At 42.9% G+C, this 21,325-nt stretch overlaps 1 protein-coding gene across 1 annotated transcript in view; it reads right to left on the reverse strand.

Annotated features, from left to right (window-relative positions):
• Positions 1-4,546: 4,546 nt before the first annotated feature.
• Positions 4,547-21,325, reverse strand: part of RAD50 (RAD50 double strand break repair protein) — a 125,400-nt gene continuing 108,621 nt past the window's right edge. Inside the window, exons 11-26 of the mRNA XM_084215880.1 lie at positions 17,200-17,382; positions 16,830-16,987; positions 16,091-16,266; positions 15,754-15,991; positions 15,083-15,272; positions 14,101-14,227; positions 13,686-13,879; positions 13,273-13,383; positions 12,647-12,739; positions 12,439-12,552; positions 11,527-11,654; positions 10,517-10,741; positions 7,361-7,446; positions 6,808-6,950; positions 5,358-5,491; positions 4,547-5,041 (exon numbers count right to left, since the gene is read on the reverse strand). Coding sequence (XP_084072006.1) covers positions 4,858-5,041; positions 5,358-5,491; positions 6,808-6,950; positions 7,361-7,446; positions 10,517-10,741; positions 11,527-11,654; positions 12,439-12,552; positions 12,647-12,739; positions 13,273-13,383; positions 13,686-13,879; positions 14,101-14,227; positions 15,083-15,272; positions 15,754-15,991; positions 16,091-16,266; positions 16,830-16,987; positions 17,200-17,382 — 2,484 coding nt within the window. The 3' untranslated portion in view covers positions 4,547-4,857. The remainder of the gene's footprint in view (positions 5,042-5,357; positions 5,492-6,807; positions 6,951-7,360; positions 7,447-10,516; positions 10,742-11,526; positions 11,655-12,438; positions 12,553-12,646; positions 12,740-13,272; positions 13,384-13,685; positions 13,880-14,100; positions 14,228-15,082; positions 15,273-15,753; positions 15,992-16,090; positions 16,267-16,829; positions 16,988-17,199; positions 17,383-21,325) is intronic.

Consider the following 21,325-nt stretch of genomic DNA (forward strand, 5'->3'; position numbering starts at 1 on the left):
TTTTCTTAGCTTTATTTTTTTTTCCAGCAGCAAAGCCCAGGATGGATGCCACAATCACCACACACAAAGAGCAGAGGGGTTGGCTGGAGTCCTGGCCCCAACCAGCATGGGATGGCTTTGGTGGACATGGATGGAATTGCTGGAAATCAGTGGAAAGAAATGGATATGACCAACGGCTGACAGATTTACAGGGGCCACAGCTCCCTGTGGCAGTGTTCCCCTCTCTACCCTGGCTCTGCAGGAAATGGGGGAATGCCAGTCCCTAATTTTTGCTGGGCTGAATTTGTGCCTCCCCAGTCAAACAAGCAGTAATTTCACCTCGGTACTGGGCCATCCCAGAGGCTGTTGGCCAGCAGGAGGGGTGGAAATGATCCCACCCAGCTGCTTTGGCCATCCCTGGCTCAGCATGGCAAGAGGACCCCAGCACAGCTGGCAAGGAAGGCACCTGCTTCCCCCGGGTGCCTTTCCTTTCCCTGCAGTCTCCTCACACCCAGCTCCCTCTCCCTGGAAGTTTGAGCAAGGGGAGGCAGCTGAGTCACTTTCCCACCTTTGCTTTAGCAGCCAAATTCATCCCTGTGGCAGGGAGAGGATTTGTGGAGGGACAGGATGGGATCATGGCATTAAGAAACAATGTCAGAACTCAGGAGGTCCAGGGAATGCTTTATGTGAGGTGATAAAAGTAACTTCAGTTTGTCCTTGATGGCCTAATTTTGGATGACCCTACTAACCATTTTCTATTTCCAGCACTGTTTCAGCATTGCCTTCTATGAAATGCTCATGGAGAAGCCATCACACATCTTCCAGGCCATTCTCTCATGTGTGCTGTTCCTTACTTGGCAGAGCAATTAAATAAAACATTTTATAAGCTGAAAAAACCCAAATGTGGGTCACAGCATAATGTATAGCATCAGCACATGTAGTATCTCTTGAATCAGTGGTTGGGTTTATTGGCTTTACAAGCAGTGAGTTCTCCCTTGTGCAGGGCTGGCAGTGCTGGAACCTTCCTGCTTCCTTCAGCCACTGCAGCTGGAGGGAAGGGTGCACTACAGCTCCAGAAATTTACTTTTCCTGCATAGATCAAATTACACAAGTAGGATGGAGCCAGATGAAGGAGAATTTGCAAATTGCATGGTATTCCCCAACAGTGCCATCTTGCAGTAGGCACAGAGTAAATGCTGGTTCCTGGTAGATTGCCCAGGGGGGCAGCAAACCCTGTCATACTGAAATAGATGAGATGATACTTGGTGTGACATTTAAATGCAAAGTTGCAGGGAGACAGCAAATGATTAAGCTTTTGAAAGCATCATCTATATTTACTGCTTTGGTTTGTGGTGTTTGTTTGTAGATAAGCTCATCTGCTTGTGTTTTTTAATGTAATTTCTAGGGCACGTAAAAGCTCTTTGCCTAAACTGTGGCATGTAGGAGAAAGCTGCACCCAGGAGTAGTGAGTTAAGTCAACTTTTTACTTCAGGCAGGTCATAAAGCAATTTTTGTTAAAAAAATAATTAAAAATTCATCTTCTCTGAAGTTTGCAAACCCAAAGTACTTCAGGGCAGGTGTTATGCAGCAGCCTGTAAACAGGCAGCAGAGTTCTACTGCAGAAGTAATACTGAAGGAAGCATCAAAAAATCAAAGTATTGGTTTTCTATTGCAAATGTAAATTCCACTTAGAAACAAAATGTTTAGACAGGAGTGTCTTGGAGACCTCTAGGTTTTCTTCCTAGTGAAAGTCGTTCTTGCTGACTAAGTGCACATAAAGCAAAAATAATCATGGCCTTGAAGAAATGGATGCTGTGGCACAGAGGAGGAAGGAGTCTCTCACCTGAGCAGTGCATGCCAACACCCTCCATCTCCTGCAGATCCCTGACTTCAAAAGCATTTGCCAGGCCAGAGGCTGCAGCCAGACTACATTACCTGGAAGGGGTTTGCACCCAACCAGCCCTCCCAGGCCACCAGGCACTGTAGGTGTTTGGTGCTCTCAGACAAGTGGCTCTGCCATTACCACCCCAGGCAAGTGCCTGAACCTCAGCTCAATTCCCTGCTGTGATTTCACTGACTTGGTATTTTTGTTGGTTTTCAGCTGTAATTTTTGGCTCTTAACCACAGTGCATCTGAGTGTGCATGGATTGCTGTCTGGAGGCTGGGTGCTGTGGTCTCCCTGCTGGAAATCCACCCCCACTCCCACCAAAATGGGAACTGGACAGAAACTTCCCTCACCACTTTGCCACCTGCCCAGTGAGTTACAGCAATAAATCTGTGCCTTGTTTGCCATAAAATGTCTCTGCTTGGTCCTGCACTTTGTGTATTATCACATAGGGGCAACAATCCCCCTGCTGGGATGTCCTGCTCCTGTGCCACCCACCCCTGCAGCCCTCCCACAGCGGGTGGTGGCTGTCCCCGTGTGACAGGGACACGAGGGCAGGCACAGCAGGGATCCCCTGCCTGTCTGTGAGGTGCCAGCACTGCCACCATCAGAGCAGCTGGGGATGTTTCTGCCCTCACTCTCCCAAGGTGTCCATCAACAGCAGAACATCATGGAAGCGCTTGAAGTTTCTCCTACACTTGATTCACATAAACACATTTTTTATTTTCCAGTCCACATGATAACCATGGGGCTGGCAGAGTCTCTTTTCCACACTGTTGGCTGTCAAGGATTACTCAAATTATTCAGTCAATTTCTTGAAATAATTTTAATTTATTTGATATAGGAGAGATTGGTTTCCCACTACATTTCCTGTGTTTTCCCTATCTTCTGGAAAAATGTTTAATGTCAAGTGAGGATAAACTTGGGAAAGGCCAATTAGGCAAAAATGCACCCAAAGTACTTCACAGAGGAACTGTGAGCCATGGCCTTAAACTGGAAAAAATAGCAGGACAGAATTTACAAAGTCTGGGGAGTCACTTCTGGTGACGGTGCAGAGCTGGGGTGTACATGTCATGCTAAAATAAACAGGTTGTACAGGGAAATTTGAAAAGACAAAGCACTTTTTTTTTCTGTTGACTATATCTTTCAGAAAATTTCCCTTCAGGAAGTCAGTGAAGCTTCTTATTTAAAAACTGCAAACATAATGCAGGTTAGTAGCATTTTCCTATCCCTGCTCTCCCCCCTCCCTCCCCAGTTGTGTGTTCATTGCTTTTTTGGGGAATTGGTGAAATCGTAATTGCTAGGAAGCCCCATTCGTTTTCTTATCTTTGAGTGGTTTCCCGATGACTGGGGTCACCCTGACACCGGTTTCAGAAAATTTAGATAGAAAAAATCCTTAGCTGAAGATCTTGGTTTCTGACATTACTCCTTGAGGCACCTACTGCCATTCACCCCGGCCAAGGCTGAGCCCTAAGAGCCTTTGCCATGGAGAAGAACCAGAGCTGGGGGATCCTGGGCTCTGTCCTTTCCTGTGCAGGTATCCACACTCCTCAGGTGCTGTTAGAGGTGTGTGATGTAAAGTGAGGGGCTCAGCTGCACCATCCTCAGGGGCAAAAGCCCTGGTTCATCATGCTCAGCCAGCCCCAGGCCCTGCCTACACAAGCCAAGTCTGCTTGCACCCCTCCCATCAACTTCTCCTTATCCCTGCAAAATAAAGGGATTCCTGCACTCTGGAAGAGAAGGAAGACAACATGCAATGTTCTTAGACTCATTTAAGCATTTGCCAAAGAGAATGTCCTGATGTTACAGAAATTAAATTTCTTTAATGGCTGTTTCCTCTGAAACTGTGCTTTGGTCAGACACTGTTTGCTGAGGAGGGTCAGCCCATCGCTGCTGATTGAAAGGATTTAAAGAACTGCAAGTCCAGCTTCTGCTTGTGGATTCCTACCAAGAATTCAAGGTAGCCCCTGACTCATTTACAAATAAACAGGGATCCAGAAATTCCTTCCCTCAGGGCTTGCATGGCTTTGGAAGCAGCAAGGCACAGGTTGTGCAGCCTCAGGACTCTGATGATCAGGCCCTTTGCATTTTGCAGAAGGCCACCCCCATGGCTTTCCACTGTCACTCCCATTGAGAGCAGGTTCCCTGGGGCTGCCAAGCTGCAGGGCTGTTGTCACCCCAAGGAAAAGAGCTTCAGGAAGAGCTCAGAGCAGGGTAGGTGAAGCTCAGCATCCACACTAAATGTCTGAGACACTTATCCTCCATTTTCCAGTTTGCAGACACTGCCATGAAGCATCAGAACATAACTCACTGAACAGAATTCACCATTCACCTGGTTAGAGATGGCCTTTGCTTTGTTCTGAAGCAAGAGAAAATTCTGCCTTTGAACAGCCAGAGTTAGGTCACCTTGTAGAGAACATAGTAAGAGTTCTCTTTGAAGCTTGTCAATTTTGGGTAGATTAGGAGACAGCACTGAACACACCTTCAACCAAAGTGACACCCATCACTGCTGACCTTGCCAGAGATGGAGAGCAAGCTGTATTCCCCTGGCAGAGCCACAGCTATTCCAGAGAATCTGCAACTTGTGCAACTTGTCCCACACAACACGCAAAAAGAACATCACAACTTTATTTTATTTTCACTTTTAAACTATGAAATACATCAAAATTTAACTGTGTGGCATTCATTTAAATTCTTTCAAATACATCACAACTTTATTTTCACTTTTAAAGCATAAAATACATCAAAATTTAACTGCGTGGCATTCATTTAAATTCTTTCAAATTATGGTGATTCCTAAGCCCAGGCAAAGAAATATGTAGAAAGGCAAGAAGTTGAAAAGTCTCACAGTTTTAGACTCTGGCTAAAATTGTTACAAAGCTTCAGCAGAATATGAGAGGAAGGAACTACATTTTCAGACACCTACACTGAGCTCTATCAAGCCAGGCAGTGTATCAGGTTAGGCTTCCTATAGTATGTAATTACTTGGCATTCTAATGAACAGAGCCTAGGGAGCTGACATTGCATTTCATGATCTCAGAGCACTGGTCAATGTTCTTCTTTATCCTGTAGAATGTTTCCACATACTCAGAACGGCCCAGAAGTTCAACAAAATCTTCATCGTGAGTAATCACCAGCAGCTGAAAGTTGCGTTGGTGTAAGCGGCTCTTTATTATCCTACAAAGAGAAATTATCCAGTGTGCATTTACCTACAGCCCGTGCCAGCATCAGAGAACCTGCCAATACATAGCACTAAAATATTTCAATATTGATAATGAATGATATGAACCATCGAGTAATCTAATGCTGATTACCCACTCTTTTTAACCACATAAAACCCCCCCCAGAAATTATATAAGAAATACCTTTTTCTCTTCCAGATAGAAATGGAATCTAAAACTACTCACAACAAAAACATGCCAGCTTAAAATATAATGTCAAATGGGTATTGAAAAATAGCCATTGTTAAGCACCACAAGGAGAGCTCACTTACTCTATCAGGGCATGTGCCAGGGACTCGATGTTTTCTCGGTCAAGGTTGGTTGTAGGCTCGTCCAGGGCCAGAATGCCACAGTTGATACAGAATGTTTCTGCTAGAGCAAGGCGAATGATGAGAGAAGCAAGCACCTGAGGGAAAGGAAAAACCACAAAAATCTCAAGCTTCAAACTGTTTAAAGAGGATCTACACAAAACAACTTGTTTGTAATGCCATTACAAACTGTGACTGAAGTTTATGGAACAATGTGCTGGCAATTCACAAAATGACAGTAACTAATTACTGAAAAACTACATTGAAACTTCTAGCTTGAATTCAAAGATAGACTCTACAAAGAAGCACTCAAAATTCAGAAGACACTGGAAGTAAGGATTCTGATCTGAGGTAAAGCTGCTATGACACTGCCATTTGCATCACCCCTACACTCTGCTTGAGCCCACCCCACTGCAGCAGGTGGAAATTTGTCTGCATATTACTAAGTTACTGAACTCCTGACTTCTTACAATAATGGAAGACAGCAGGATTTACCACCTTCTATGTTAGCTTTGCATCAAATGATGCGTAATCATATTTACAAGATCTCCTGAACTATTAAAAACTACAGAACACTCAATGGAAACTGCGCTGCCAAAAATATTTTCCAATTATCATGACTGCTGGCATCACATTTCATCATCAAAGAAGAATTCTCAGAACTTCAGCTAAGAAACTTGAACAAGTTTCACTCTCATTTACATAGGACTCTAACGCAACATGCTGAAGTATTCCAGGAGAGGATACATTTAATAGAACAGACAGGTGGAAACAGCCCTCAGCATGTGTGGGTGTGGTTAACTGCGCTGAACTCTGACCACAGGTATTGTCACAGCTGGTGTGTCATCAGGTAGCTTGGCCAGTGTGTGTTACTGAAGAGGAGAGCTGCAAGCTGACAGCACAGGATGAAATGCAATGCCTGGCAGTATGGTTAGGTGTGATATTGGTGACATGAACTGAAAGGCTGTAGTCAGCAGCAGGTGAAAGCAGCATAATTTGGAGGAAGAGAGGTCTTATCAACTTAGAAATAGATGCAGTTGCAAAAAGAAGACCAAGGGCTCAGAAAGAAAAAATAAAAGAGGGAGCAGGTTGATAGACCTGAAGCTGAGGTAACCTCAGTGGTAACCAGGAAGAGACAAAATGGGAGGACTTGAACCTGAGGACAGAGGAAGTCAAACCCTTCACTCCTGCAGGGCATCAGCCTAGTGCCCATCTGAAACAATGGATTTTGGCAGCCCAAAGCAGGGTTCAGATGTTGAGTCACATATTGTGTAACACCCAGAAAGAGTGAAGTTGTACACCATAATAAACTGGAGTTGGAGCTGCCTGTTCTTTGTCACTTGACTCCTCTGCATTCATGTGAGTCAGTTTTCAGCATCCCTGTTGCTGTGTACTGAAAACAAAGAGCCATTACCTTCTGCCCAGCACTGCACCTTCCTCGCATATCCAGTGCTGTATCTCCCTTCACCATCACTACCCTGTAATTGTAATTTCTTCTTTTGTCAGTGGCTGAGGCATTCTCATCTGCATCAGAGCGAATTTCTATATATTCAATATCTGAAAATGGGAAGGAGACAGCTCATACATTATCAAAAATCTTGAAAAATATCATAGGATTAGTGGGAGATAAGAGGTATAATATGTAGTAACAATAAAAATTCCATTCAGAACTCCCACGGATAGATCCATCTTGGAAAACAACTTTTCCAAAATGGAAGGAATGAACCATGCACTGTCCTGTGACAAAGAAACCTAACCTTTGGAAAACACAGAAAAGTGAAAATTAACTCTATTTATCCTGCATGTTCCTACATAATGTGCAATAAAAATATTAGAGTGGTGAAGAACAGATACAGCCTTTAGAACGGAACCAGCTATTTCTCATCTTGCCAACAAACACTCTTCCTTATGCAGTGCCCAATATCAAATGGATACATATGGGTAAAACTTAAAAAATTACAACATACCTTGTCCTCTGTAAATGTTTCGCCACAGGTCCCGAATAATTTTGTTAATTTCTTCCATTTTCATGCTATGAAATGTCATTATTGCTCTAAAAACCAGCAAAAAATGTAAACTGTTAGGGATGCAACCATGGACTGCTAGGGGCTTTAAGGCAGGTGGCAGCTCCCTTTCCATTCTCTTAATATTTTTACTAAAAATACAGAAAATACTAGTTTATTTTGGACAGAGAAGGACCTAAAGAGTATCAACATACCATAGTGTAAATAATTCTATGCTCACAAGCAGCTCAGTTCTAAGAGGTAGGAAAGTAATGACAACAAATATATTTGCAGTCACTCAATGGAGAAGGACTTTACCTGACTTTTTATGAGATTTATGATTTATGTGATTCATTTTCAGCCTGACACCAATAAGATGAATTTGATGTTAAGCTTTCCAGAACAGGAGTGTTATACTGGTACAGTCTGCCAACAGGGCAAACAACAGCAGGAAAGGAGAACCTGAAGTCTCCTCAGAGCAGAGAATTCCTACTGAGAATATATTTTGTAATTACCCAAACAGGCATCATGACAAGAAATACTTTTCTCTTCAGCAGCAAGAGTAACACAGGATATCATGAATAACTTTTAATTTAAATTCTCTGGCTAACATAGTAGCTTGACTTTAGTTTATTAACAGATGAAATCTTACAAAACACTCAGAAAAGGACAGAACACTGCATTTCTGACATGTCTTTTTACAGAAAAGCTACTCTGTAATGAAAGAAATGCTCACTTGCTTTATGGCAATATCTTCTTTCAAAAAATGTGTTGGAAATAAAATACCCTTCTGAAATGGACTTTTACATATGCTTTTTCTACCTTTGCTCTTCCACCTGTTCTGGGGAATACCAATGTATCGACTCTGATAGGCTTTGTTAAGTAAAAATGAAGCATTTTCCACTGTTTGCTTAGGCCCAAGAATGCATTCCTCATCAATATTTATCCTAAATCTCCAAACAGAGTCAATAAAGATCATCTGATAGCATGGAACACCCAAAATGTTGGTTTTCCCAGCTACAGATACAGCTTTGGCCATTAGAGTTAGCATTTTGCCTCGCTGATTTTTCAGACGATTACCGCTAAGTGATGCTTATCTATTTTTCTTGAAATTACAAGACTGTTTTCCTGTTTAGCCTTAAATAGAAACAATAGATGATTTGATACCGTACAAAAAAAAATCTAAAAAGGATATTCTTGGAGTGCATTTCCATTACAACTGAAAGGGAAGACTTATACATGCTCTGAATAGCTTAGATCTTCACAAAGATTTTAGATTAGCTCACATTCTAATATTGCGTTTACTTTATTTAATGTTATTATCAAACCAGCTTAGAACAGGGTTCCTCTAGAATGTCCTTTCAACTTGGAAAGTGCTCATTTATTTTGTTTCTCTTCTTGACCATTATGCTGTATCTTCAACCACATACTTACTCTTGTGCTCCTTTTTCCAGCACTAGCAAACCCTTTTAAAGAGAAGGCCAAAATTCCGTACTTTATTCAAGACATGGGTGTATTGAGAATTCCTACAGTGGCCAAAATGTTTATCTTTCTTTCTCTTTTTTCATTCCTAATATTTATCTCTCTGACACTGAGCATCAGTTTTCCACTTCTTGACATGTATTCACTGATTCCAAAATTCCCTCCCACTGTCCATCAAGTTATTCACTGCTATTCCATCATTATAACCAAACAAACAGAGTTTTTAGGGAGCCACATGTTTTATTTTGTATATGGTTACCAATTTTGACATGCTCTTTTTGCCCAGTCAGTCCAAGACTGAGCAAACAAGCTTCCAGAGGAAACAGAAACAAGAACAAACTTGCTACACTTTCCATCAAATGCCAGATATGTTCCTTATGACCTTACTTTCTTTAATATAAGCACAAAACCACCTACACTGGAAAAGGGCAAAAAAAAACCCCTCTACATTGTAATATTCTTTAAAACACAATTATTTACCTGAGAAAATTCTGTGGGAAACAAGAAACTTACCTGGCATATCTTACTCATGTTAAGATATGACCAGAAGATGCTAAAATCTATTGCTATGGAAATGAAAGTAGAAGGGCTCAGGTTAAAAATGAAGGACTTAAACATCAATGTCACCTTGTCTTATCTGTCTCCTACTGCAGTACTGCAAATATAAGTCCTGACATGTACAATCCAAACTCCAAATAGGTATTTCAGAGAATTGGGAATACAAATATCAGACTTATCTATGACTGTAATAAATTCCAATTATTACCATCAATGCATTTAACATGTGTACATTATAGACATTAACTTACAAATTTCCTACATCGTACCAACCCTGTGCAGTTTCCAGTATAGTTTCATTAATTTACTTAGGATGTTATACCTTATGTTTTTTTAATATTTAAATGTCAGAATATATGAAGAGAAATTATGTATCTCAAGGAATCATATCAATTTCCTCTAAGTTACCCTGGAAGCCTGAAATCAAAAGCTGCTTTGATGTGGAAACCCAGGGCACTGGGAATATTTCTCTGTTTGCTCTGGGGTGCCCTGACCCTCAGAGGAGCACTGACTCTGACCCTCATTCATGGAGAAAGTTTCCTTGACTTCAAGATAGACTGGAATCCACAAAAGTGTGAAATAGATTATAGAGAGCAGTGTAGGTGTGTCACTGGGTGAGCAATTTAGGTTTTGGGATTTTTAGTATGTTGTGGATTAAAGCAAGATGGAGGGCACAGGTTGTTTTCTTCTTCATGCTGCTTCTTCCTTCTTCTTCATGGGTTTGGGTGGCATTTTGTAACTGGGCAGAAAAGTCCCCACTGGGGGATCTGTGGGTTAAAAGGGGAAATAATCTAGGTGTCAGTTCTTAATTGGATAGTTTAGTCTTAAAAGACCTTGTAACAAGAGATTGTTGGCCATTTTGTGCCTTCTAATGAAAAGCTGCTGAACTCACAGTAGTGAGACTGTTTAACTGATAAGAAATAATAAGCACTTGAGTCCAAACATGAATTACTGTCTCAAGCACCTTCAATCCAGACCCAGAGAAACCCACAACTGGTACCCCCACACTTCTGCATCAAGGTTATCAACACCAATGAAGATGAAAACATTTAAGAATCACCCTCATTTGACAATACTCACTTATCAAGAGCCTGGTAATAAAGGTCCAGATCTTTGTTCGCCAGCTCTGTTGTTCTCATGTCAATCATCATGTGTCTGTATTTTTCCTCTGCATCTTTGAACTGTGGCTCTTGGAGCTCCTTCCTGAAGCGAATAATCTCCTCCTCAAAGCCCCGCTGGCGGCCAAGAGCAACATGATGGCTCCTTTTCAGGGATTCGATTTTCTCCTCCAGATGTTTCTGCTCGCTGTCAAACCAGAATTGATACACATGTATTTTGTATTTAGCGTTTCAATTTTTTAATCAGGGTTCTAATTTTGAGTTTATGTTGGAAAACAGCTCGTTGCATCATATCTGTAAAGTCTGTAACAGTTAAAATTATAGTAGTAATGCCACTGAAATGAAGACATCGAAATAAAAATAGTTTTAAGTTTGTTAAGAATATATTCTAATCACTACTCTGAGTGGGAGAAGCAAGCTGTCAAGTTCAAATGCTAAAGTGCTATATGTATAAACAAAAAATTAATTTTATAGACAGATACTGAGCAAAACAAGATGAATTACTGGGTAAGCTCTAGCATGCTAAGTAAATATTTCCCATGCAAGAACCAGCAAAGTGGTAATTACTTTTCAAAAGTGTTTATTATCTAAGCAATTATTACTAAACTATTGAAATAAACATAAAATTTGCTGCTGGGAACTAAGTTAGCAGACTGGAAATACAAACTAAATATTTTCATCCAGAAGCATGAATTATTTAAATGTGAATTTCTCAGTAAGCATCATTAAAAGGATTGGATTGGAACAGGTACGAGCAGATATATCTATTTCTAGCCAGAAGCACTGTACAATTTCAGAGTCATTCACACTGTTGTCATAGGGATATGAACCAAACACAGGTGTGAAGGAGAAAGTGGCCTGCATGAATGGGGTGAGAAGAGGATCAGACACCCTAAAACACAATGACTACAACAGCCAGATGTTCAATGAATTCTTGTGCAAAGCACTCCATTCTGTTCTGAAGGTGCTTACTTTTTCATCTGGGGGACTTTCATTTCTCCCATCTCCTTCATAAGTTGTTTTATACTGTCTTCAACTTCTTTCAGCTCCTCCTTCCGCTTCCTCAAGGTGAGATTATCCTCCAGCCACCTTTCCTGTATCTAGCTCCAAAGAAACAAGAAATTGTAAAATGTTTCAGCATGTTGGTTATCAATTACAATGTACTGGGTCTGCACAACTCTGAAACATGCTGCAAGCATAAAATAATTGAAAACAACAAAAATTATCACAGGGAGAACTTTCCTTGTCCTAAAAATAGAATAAAATGGACATCAGCAGTACTATTTCATCTTTCAAACTGGAATAACACTTAGCACTGTTTACTGTCACAAGTGAACACAAGACTGTTTCTTTTTGAGAATAGTAAGCCACGTTTCAACCATGGATTTCTGGACAAGTAGTTTTCACCAAGGATAGATTGAACCAAGACATCTGTTGGAGTTCTATAACAGTGGACAGTAACTGAGAGGGTAGAATGGGGAAAGACATATTTCCTATAAGGAATGTAAAAAAATGTAAAATATTTGAAACATATACACAAGAATTCAAAGTACATCATAAATCTGGAATAGCAAGCAACTGCAGCTTGTACTTTACTAATAAAGGCATGTATCCTCCACATAAAGATACTCCTGAAAATGCTGACTACTCTCCCACCAGACTTAACTCTTAGAAATACCATCAGATGATAGTTAGAGATAAATGGTTTTTGAATTTCCACATACAAATCTCAAGACTATTTTCAGCCTAATGCACATACAGCAGCTATCCTGACTAACAAATGATCAAATAAACCAAAAGGAAGCTAATTTCACACATAGGCAAACAAACCAGAAGTAGGAATTATTACAACTATGCCAAGTATACTTTAAACAATATATCCACCTTTTGAGTGTCAATATCTTGTCGGGTCTTTTCCATCTCTTCACTTATCTTTTCCTTCCGTTTCTCACAGGCAGCCAAACGAGAATTTACTTCTTCAAGTTCAGACTCCTTTTGCTAAAGAAAGATTAAGAAAATGGCATATGATTTAAAAACCAAAGTACTTTTGATGCTAACTTTTTACTGACTAAAAAAAGAGATTTTAGATTACCTTTTTATAGTCTTCTTTTCCTTGTTGAATATAGTTTTCAACTTCTTTCACGTACTTGTTTATATCTTTAACTTTCTCATTTATGCTATTCATCTGCAGAGAAAAGAAATCAAATGAAATACGGTCTTCTGTCCAAGAACAGATATGCTCGGTATGAATGATACTGGATAATACTACCACCACAATTCCTTATTGTAAACTCCCTTCAGTTCTCTAATAAAGTCTTCAGCTTCTACAATCCCAGAACTTTTTGTGAGCATGAAAATGTTTCCCAAAACTAATGAGGGCCACTTAACCTGGGAAGAACCAGTGTGTCTCTTGGCAAGGATGGGTGATGGTCATCCTTGCTGTTCCTCTTGGGTCTACTTAGGAAGGGCTTTGAATGCCATCAGCCAATAAATATCGCCAAATGTCTCAAGAAGTCTTTTTTCAAGACTGCCAAGGTGAATTACAATTGAGTTCATGTCCTGACTGACATGTTCCTTTTTTTCCCTAAAAGCTTTACCAATCTAAAGCACCTCCTGGTGTCATTGATGTTTCCTAAAAGCAAACTCAGTATCGCAGCTTCCATCTGCTGAAAAACAATATCTAATCCTATTTCACAGCAATGGCAAGAGCAAACAAACCTTCTCTTGTGTTTCTTTATTACTTGCACTCCTTTTATTCACTAGTTCCTCCTTCTCCTGCTGCAATTTGTCTAACTTTGCCTCCAAAGGAAGTACCTGTTCTTCTGCTTCCTGAAAAGTAGTTGGAAAAAGTAGTTTTTATTTTTGCATTCTGGTGAAGATCAATAATTTTTCAAGCAGTAAAAAAGGTAATGTGGTTACCTATTTTTTTGCGTGTATTAAAAAAAGGAAATATGAAAACATGTATTTTAAAAATTCTGGAAATTCCCAAAGACACACAATAGCAACACTGTACAAACATCTAAAAATCCATCCCATTGTCTAGGACTAGAGACAATATCAAGTATAATGAGATTATTATTTTTTATCCAAGGCCAGCAAAGCTATGGCTTAGACAACAGAGTATTTCTCACCTTGATCTCTCTGCATAAGGACTGAACCTCAGTGGTTAACTCCACAGTCTGCTCCTCCAGCTGCCGCCGCCGCTGCATGCTGCTGACAATCTGCAACTTCTCTGCCTTGAGGTCATTCAGTGCACTCTTCAGCTGCTGAATCCGGCTTTCCTGGTCCTGCTTGCGTTTTTGATTTAGTTCAATTTTACTGGTAACTGCAGATGAAAACAGAGTCAATCTGTTATCAAAACCATTATTGTAATCCTTATGAAAACTCATCCCTAAATGAAGCTGGTATGACTCCAAAAACCAGTAACAACAAACTAGGAGAACAGTTATTTAAGAACATAAAATAGGTAAACTAAAATTTTAATGGCAAGAACTTTGGAACATTACTTTTAGTACAAAAATGAAATAACAGGTTTGTAGGACCTACCTGCATCCCACTGGTGCTTTTGCTCTTGTTTTTCTTTGCTTACTTGAAGCACAGTTCGACTTAAATTGACACATAGCAGCTTAGCCTCCTGCTGGGCAATTTTTCGTTCAACATCCCTGATATCAGTCTGAAAGTATGAGGAAAAGTACCATTACTACTGAATTAGTCTTTAATAATGTATTTTTTCACTTTTGGCATGTCAGAACAACCTCAGGGCTTGTGGCACTCAAGAGCTTCCCATTTCCTTCCCTTGTAGAGCAATGTCACATCATTAGCAGTAGGGTTATGTCAGCTGCTAGGAACTGGAATTCCTAATTGTGGATGGAATCAGCCAATAAGGATGCACAGGCCTTTAACATCCCCAGACCACTTCAGGACAGTTCCATGTGCAATTTGTCCCTGCAACACTGGAATTCTTGGAGTCTCAGGAGCTGCTGACATCTCCACCTTGTGAAATGCTCTCAGTCCTTTGCCTGGCCCCAGGTTTCCTAATTGCTCCTCTGAAGGTTCTCAGTCAAGCAAAGATTTTGTGCTGATAAGAGAGGCATGAAGACTGCTCAAAATGGCCTCCTAAGCAGAATAATAAAAAGTGCAGGATTTCTTTCCCTTTACCATATATTCAGATGGCACAGAACCAGGAAAACCATGTGAGATGCTGGGAATACAGAGACCTATAATGACTATGAGGACTGAAAACTCTTAGGTGTACTTGTGGTTGTGCTCAGTTCTGGATTACACCTCTTTTTTCAGTTCATATAGCACAGAATTGAATCACAACTCAAGGGACTCTGTGGTGCTCAAAAAAAAAAAAAAACTTTTGTAAATCAAAGTTTCATTAGTAGAAGATCATCTAGGTTATACTGTGTTTGGAAGTATTTTAAAATAAGGACCTCAAAGTTCTGACATACTACTGAATAACTACATATTTAAATGCAAAGGAATATAATTTTATGTATTTAAAAAAAAAGTTACCAAAGCATACCTGGTACCTTTCCATCAGAGTTATATCCTGTAAACATGCTTTGGCACCTTCCTCCTCAGACAAAGCTGTCTGGAGAAGTGATTCCTGTTCTTCTATCTCAGCCTTCAGGCCTGTTAAATCTCTGTTTGCATTCTGGATCTTATTCCTCAGGTCTGGAATTTCCTTATCTTGTAGTTCAACTATAGTTCGCCTTAAATAAAATATAAATCCCTAAAATTTCCTTGGTCAGAAACAGCAGCATAAATTGAAGACACTCAAGATCACAAAATCCATTATATGATTTAGCAGTGGAAGACTAAATTTAGCTAAAATAGTAACCCCTTAACCTTGCCCACATTTAACTAAGCTTATGTTACATACACAGCTAAGGCAATACATCCCTCATTTTAGGTGAGATTACACAAACAAGCAAACAAAATCTCTTTTGGTTCATTACAGCAAGTGCTCAGAAGGTACAAAGCACTGAACAAGAGTGCCCTCTTGTGGAGGAAAGCTCTACCCTCATCTATTCTCAAATTCTCTCAAAATATTTCTCCCAACAATGACATTCTGAAATTAATTAACCAGCCCTAGAATAAAGTCTCCTTGATGTCTGCATAGTTTTTTATAATCAAAACCCACACATCTGAAAGAGAACAGCCTGTAACAAAATGGTTCCCTAAGCACTTTACCGCAGTGGTTTAAGACTCATCATCTCATCGCGTTTTTTCTCTTTTCTTTTAAGCTCAGACTCTGTGGACTTCAGTTTGTCTGGGGCCAGGCGCAGCTTAGACTGCAGATCACTAATGACATCCTGCAGTTCAGCCTCTGTCTGAAAAACTCTCTGGCAAACTGGACAACAAGACTGGTTCTCCTCTGTCAGTTGTGTAATGAACTGTGAATAAACTGCAGTGGCTCCAGCAAGCACAGCTGGGTGAAAAACAAACAGAACACTTATGTTGAATAAACAGTAAATAATCAGATAAATTACTGTTTCAGAGAAAAAAGTAAAGCTATACACAAATTTACCTCTCTGTTTGGAACTTTTTTCAATTTCATCTTGAAGTTTGTTCAGGTCACTGTCAAAATCTTGACTTGCACAAACATCAAAAAGTTTTGCTTCATGACTGGACAACTGGGCTTCTTTTTTTTTTAGCTCATTACTGGCATAAGTTTTATCATATTCTACTGATGCCAGTCGCTTGCTGAAACATTAATGCAGAAACACTTTTATTACCTAAACACAAAGATTTAGACTGCTTAAACAAAACCAAAAAACATGGAAAGGTAATCTGAAATTGGATTTACAGAACTATTCACCAGTTCTTATTTACTGATTTTTCATGCAATCTATAGCATGAACTTTTTATTCATCCAAGTACAGCATAGGTGTTTAATTTCAAATCCCTTTTGTTTTCTAGATGATTACTGATGAGAAACATCCTACTCTTTCTAATCAAATGAAACCAAGAACAAGTAATCACACATGAATTTGTGACAACTAAGAATGTTCCACATCACTATTTTGCCATTGGCTTTTAGTGATGTCTTTGACACACTACAAATATCGTGATTTTATTAACTAGCAAAACTGTATCTGCTCTGTATCACAGGAACTCCACAGGAAGTTTTCTCTGATTTGCAGATACCTAAATAAACACTAATGAATGAAAGTAAAAAGTATTTTGAACATATTAAACTTTCCAAAATTTAAATTCATAATTACATAGAAACTTGTGAAGAAATAATCTATTAAATTAATACCTACTTCAGATTAGCAAGAGTATCCCTTGTCTGATTAATCTTTTGATTTTTACCATGAAGCCAGTCTTCAAGTTGTTTTTTATTGGGAAAGTATCCCAGCAGTGATGTCAGTGCCTCAGAATGTCTTGACTTTACTTTTCTGATCTGATCTTCTTTCTCTGCCTGGGGAAATGAAGCATTTCAAATGAAATTTTTCTACCTTCACGTTTATAACTGTCAAAGCATTTATAAAGCTGATAGAGTCTGTGAAGTAAGACAGAAACTCTACATTTCCTTGTCGATAAATACAAAAATACACCGAAAAACACACACATGTCCGAGGGACTGCATCAATTTAATGTCCCTCTCTTATGAGACATTGATAAAAACATTACTTTGTCTTTCTGCAGCATCTCCATTTGGGTAATGGTGGTGGTGTGTACATTCAACTGCTCCATCTCTTGATCCAACTTCCTAAGAGCTCTGTCCACGTTCATTTTCTCATTCTGAAGAACCTGTATATCCTGTTCGAGTGTTTCGATATTGGTGCTCCTCTCAGCCTTCTCCAGTTCATCCTCCTACACAAAAAACCAAAAAAAAAGCCCAGAAGACACAATAATTACAAAAAAAACCAAAGTTCTATCCTATGGAAAAAGAAGAAACCTATTAACCAGCCTGGCAGCAGCATAACTAAAGGCAGCCTAGCGCCAAATCTGCCACAACATGGCTTACACCACGTTTTTTAACGTGGAATCAGAATGACCCTAAGGCTTCCTTTACTGCCTAGGGTAAGGGTGATGCCAAGGGGTAAGGTTGGGGAACTGCCAAGGGTTAAGGTTTTGAAAACCACAAAGCCCAGAGATCCAGGCACACTGCAGATGAAAAAGGCATCCCTAGGAGAACACAAAACTGCCAGAACATGGCTTCCTCCACGGCTTTTTCCTTGGAACAAGCATAAGACCTAGGGGGCCTTTACTGCCTAGGGTTACGGTTAGGGTTACACCCAGAGTAAGGGTTATGAAAACCACAAAGCCCAGAGATCCAGGCACACTGCAAATGAAAAAGGCATCGCAAGGACAAAACAAAAGTGCCAAAAAATGGCCTCCTCGAGGGCTTTTTCCTTGGAACCAAAATCAGACTTACATGGCCTTTACTGCCTAGGGTTAGGGTTACGCCTAGGGTTAGGGTTACACCTAGGGTTAGGGTTCCGCAAACTAAAAGGCCCAGAGCTCCGGGCACACTGCAGCTGCAAAGGGCATCCCAGGGGCATCGCAAAACTGCCACAACCTGGCCTCCTCGAGGGCTTTCTCCTTGGCACCTGCCCTAACCCTAGCCTGATTTCCTGCCCTGCCTAGGGTTAGGGTAAGGGTTAGGGTTACGCCTAGGGTTATAGGGTTCCGCAAACTAAAAGGCCCAGAGCTCTGGGCACACTGCAGCTGCAAAGGGCATCCCAGGGGCATCGCAAAACTGCCACAACCTGGCCTCCTCGAGGGCTTTCTCCTTGGCACCTGCCCTAACCCTAGCCTGATTTCCTGCCCTGCCTAGGGTTAGGGTTAGGGTTATGCCTAGGGTTAGGGTTCCGCAAACTAAAAGGCCCAGAGCTCCGGGCACACTGCAGCTGCAAAGGGCATCCCAGGGGCATCGCAAAACTGCCACAACCTGGCCTCCTCGAGGGCTTTCTCCTTGGCACCTGCCCTAACCCTAGCCTGATTTCCTGCCCTGCCTAGGGTTAGGGTTACGCCTAGGGTTAGGGTTCCGCAAACTAAAAGGCCCAGAGCTCCGGGCACACTACAGCTGCAAAGGGCATCCCAGGGGCATCGCAAAACTGCCACAACCTGGCCTCCTCCAGGGCTTTCTCCTTGGCACCTGCCCTAACCCTAGCCTGATTTCCTGCCCTGCCTAGGGTTACGGTTAGGGTTACGCCTAGGGTTATAGGGTTCCGCAAACTAAAAGGCCCAGAGCTCCGGGCACACTGCAGCTGCAAAGGGCATCCCAGGGGCATCGCAAAACTGCCACAACCTGGCCTCCTCGAGGGCTTTCTCCTTGGCACCTGCCCTAACCCTAGCCTGATTTCCTGCCCTGCCTAGGGTTAGGGTTAGGGTTACGCCCTGGGTTATAGGGTTCCGCAAACTAAAAGGCCCAGAGCTCCGGGCACACTGCAGCTGCAAAGGGCATCCCAGGGGCATCGCAAAACTGCCACAACCTGGCCTCCTCGAGGGCTTTCTCCTTGGCACCTGCCCTAACCCTAGCCTGATTTCCTGCCCTGCCTAGGGTTAGGGTTAGGGTTAGGGTTAGGGTTACGCCTAGGGTTAGGGTTCCGCAAACTAAAAGGCCCAGAGCTCCGGGCACACTGCAGCTGCAAAGGGCATCCCAGGGGCATCGCAAAACTGCCACAACCTGGCCTCCTCGAGGGCTTTCTCCTTGGCACCTGCCCTAACCCTAGCCTGATTTCCTGCCCTGCCTAGGGTTAGGGTTAGGGTTACGCCTAGGGTTAGGGTTCCGCAAACTAAAAGGCCCAGAGCTCCGGGCACACTGCAGCTGCAAAGGGCATCCCAGGGGCATCGCAAAACTGCCACAACCTGGCCTCCTCGAGGGCTTTCTCCTTGGCACCTGCCCTAACCCTAGCCTGATTTCCTGCCCTGCCTAGGGTTAGGGTTAGGGTTACGCCTAGGGTTATAGGGTTCCGCAAACTAAAAGGCCCAGAGCTCCGGGCACACTGCAGCTGCAAAGGGCATCCCAGGGGCATCGCAAAACTGCCACAACCTGGCCTCCTCGAGGGCTTTCTCCTTGGCACCTGCCCTAACCCTAGCCTGATTTCCTGCCCTGCCTAGGGTTACGGTTAGGGTTACGCCTAGGGTTATAGGGTTCCGCAAACTAAAAGGCCCAGAGCTCCTGGCACACTGCAGATGCAAAGGGCATCCCAGGGGCATCGCAAAACTGCCACAACCTGGCCTCCTCGAGGGCTTTCTCCTTGGCACCTGCCCTAACCCTAGCCTGATTTCCTGCCCTGCCTAGGGTTAGGGTTACGCCTAGGGTTAGGGTTCCGCAAACTAAAAGGCCCAGAGCTCCGGGCACACTGCAGCTGCAAAGGGCATCCCAGGGGCATCGCAAAACTGCCACAACCTGGCCTCCTCGAGGGCTTTCTCCTTGGCACCTGCCCTAACCCTAGCCTGATTTCCTGCCCTGCCTAGGGTTAGGGTTACGCCTAGGGTTAGGGTTCCGCAAACTAAAAGGCCCAGAGCTCCGGGCACACTGCAGCTGCAAAGGGCATCCCAGGGGCATCGCAAAACTGCCACAACCTGGCCTCCTCGAGGGCTTTCTCCTTGGCACCTGCCCTAACCCTAGCCTGATTTCCTGCCCTGCCTAGGGTTAGGGTTACGCCTAGGGTTAGGGTTCCGCAAACTAAAAGGCCCAGAGCTCCGGGCACACTGCAGCTGCAAAGGGCATCCCAGGGGCATCGCAAAACTGCCACAACCTGGCCTCCTCGAGGGCTTTCTCCTTGGCACCTGCCCTAACCCTAGCCTGATTTCCTGCCCTGCCTAGGGTTAGGGTTAGGGTTACGCCTAGGGTTAGGGTTCCGCAAACTAAAAGGCCCAGAGCTCCGGGCACACTGCAGCTGCAAAGGGCATCCCAGGGGCATCGCAAAACTGCCACAACCTGGCCTCCTCGAGGGCTTTCTCCTTGGCACCTGCCCTAACCCTAGCCTGATTTCCTGCCCTGCCTAGGGTTAGGGTTACGCCTAGGGTTATAGGGTTCCGCAAACTAAAAGGCCCAGAGCTCTGGGCACACTGCAGCTGCAAAGGGCATCCCAGGGGCATCGCAAAACTGCCACAACCTGGCCTCCTCGAGGGCTTTCTCCTTGGCACCTGCCCTAACCCTAGCCTGATTTCCTGCCCTGCCTAGGGTTAGGGTTAGGGTTACGCCTAGGGTTATAGGGTTCCGCAAACTAAAAGGCCCAGAGCTCCGGGCACACTGCAGCTGCAAAGGGCATCCCAGGGGCATCGCAAAACTGCCACAACCTGGCCTCCTCGAGGCCTTTCTCCTTGGCACCTGCCCTAACCCTAGCCTGATTTCCTGCCCTGCCTAGGGTTAGGGTTACGCCTAGGGTTAGGGTTCCACAAACTAAAAGGCCCAGAGCTCCGGGCACACTGCAGCTGCAAAGGGCATCCCAGGGGCATCGCAAAACTGCCACAACCTGGCCTCCTCGAGGGCTTTCTCCTTGGCACCTGCCCTAGCCCTAGCCTGATTTCCTGCCCTGCCTAGGGTTAGGGTTAGGGTTACGCCTAGGGTTATAGGGTTCCGCAAACTAAAAGGCCCAGAGCTCCGGGCACACTGCAGCTGCAAAGGGCATCCCAGGGGCATCGCAAAACTGCCACAACCTGGCCTCCTCGAGGGCTTTCTCCTTGGCACCTGCCCTAACCCTAGCCTGATTTCCTGCCCTGCCTAGGGTTAGGGTTAGGGTTACGCCTAGGGTTAGGGTTCCGCAAACTAAAAGGCCCAGAGCTCCTGGCACACTGCAGA

The sequence above is a fragment of the Fringilla coelebs genome (genome assembly GCF_963513975.1).
Source record: "Fringilla coelebs genome assembly, chromosome: 15".
In the NCBI taxonomy this organism is placed as follows: Eukaryota; Metazoa; Chordata; class Aves; order Passeriformes; family Fringillidae; genus Fringilla; species Fringilla coelebs.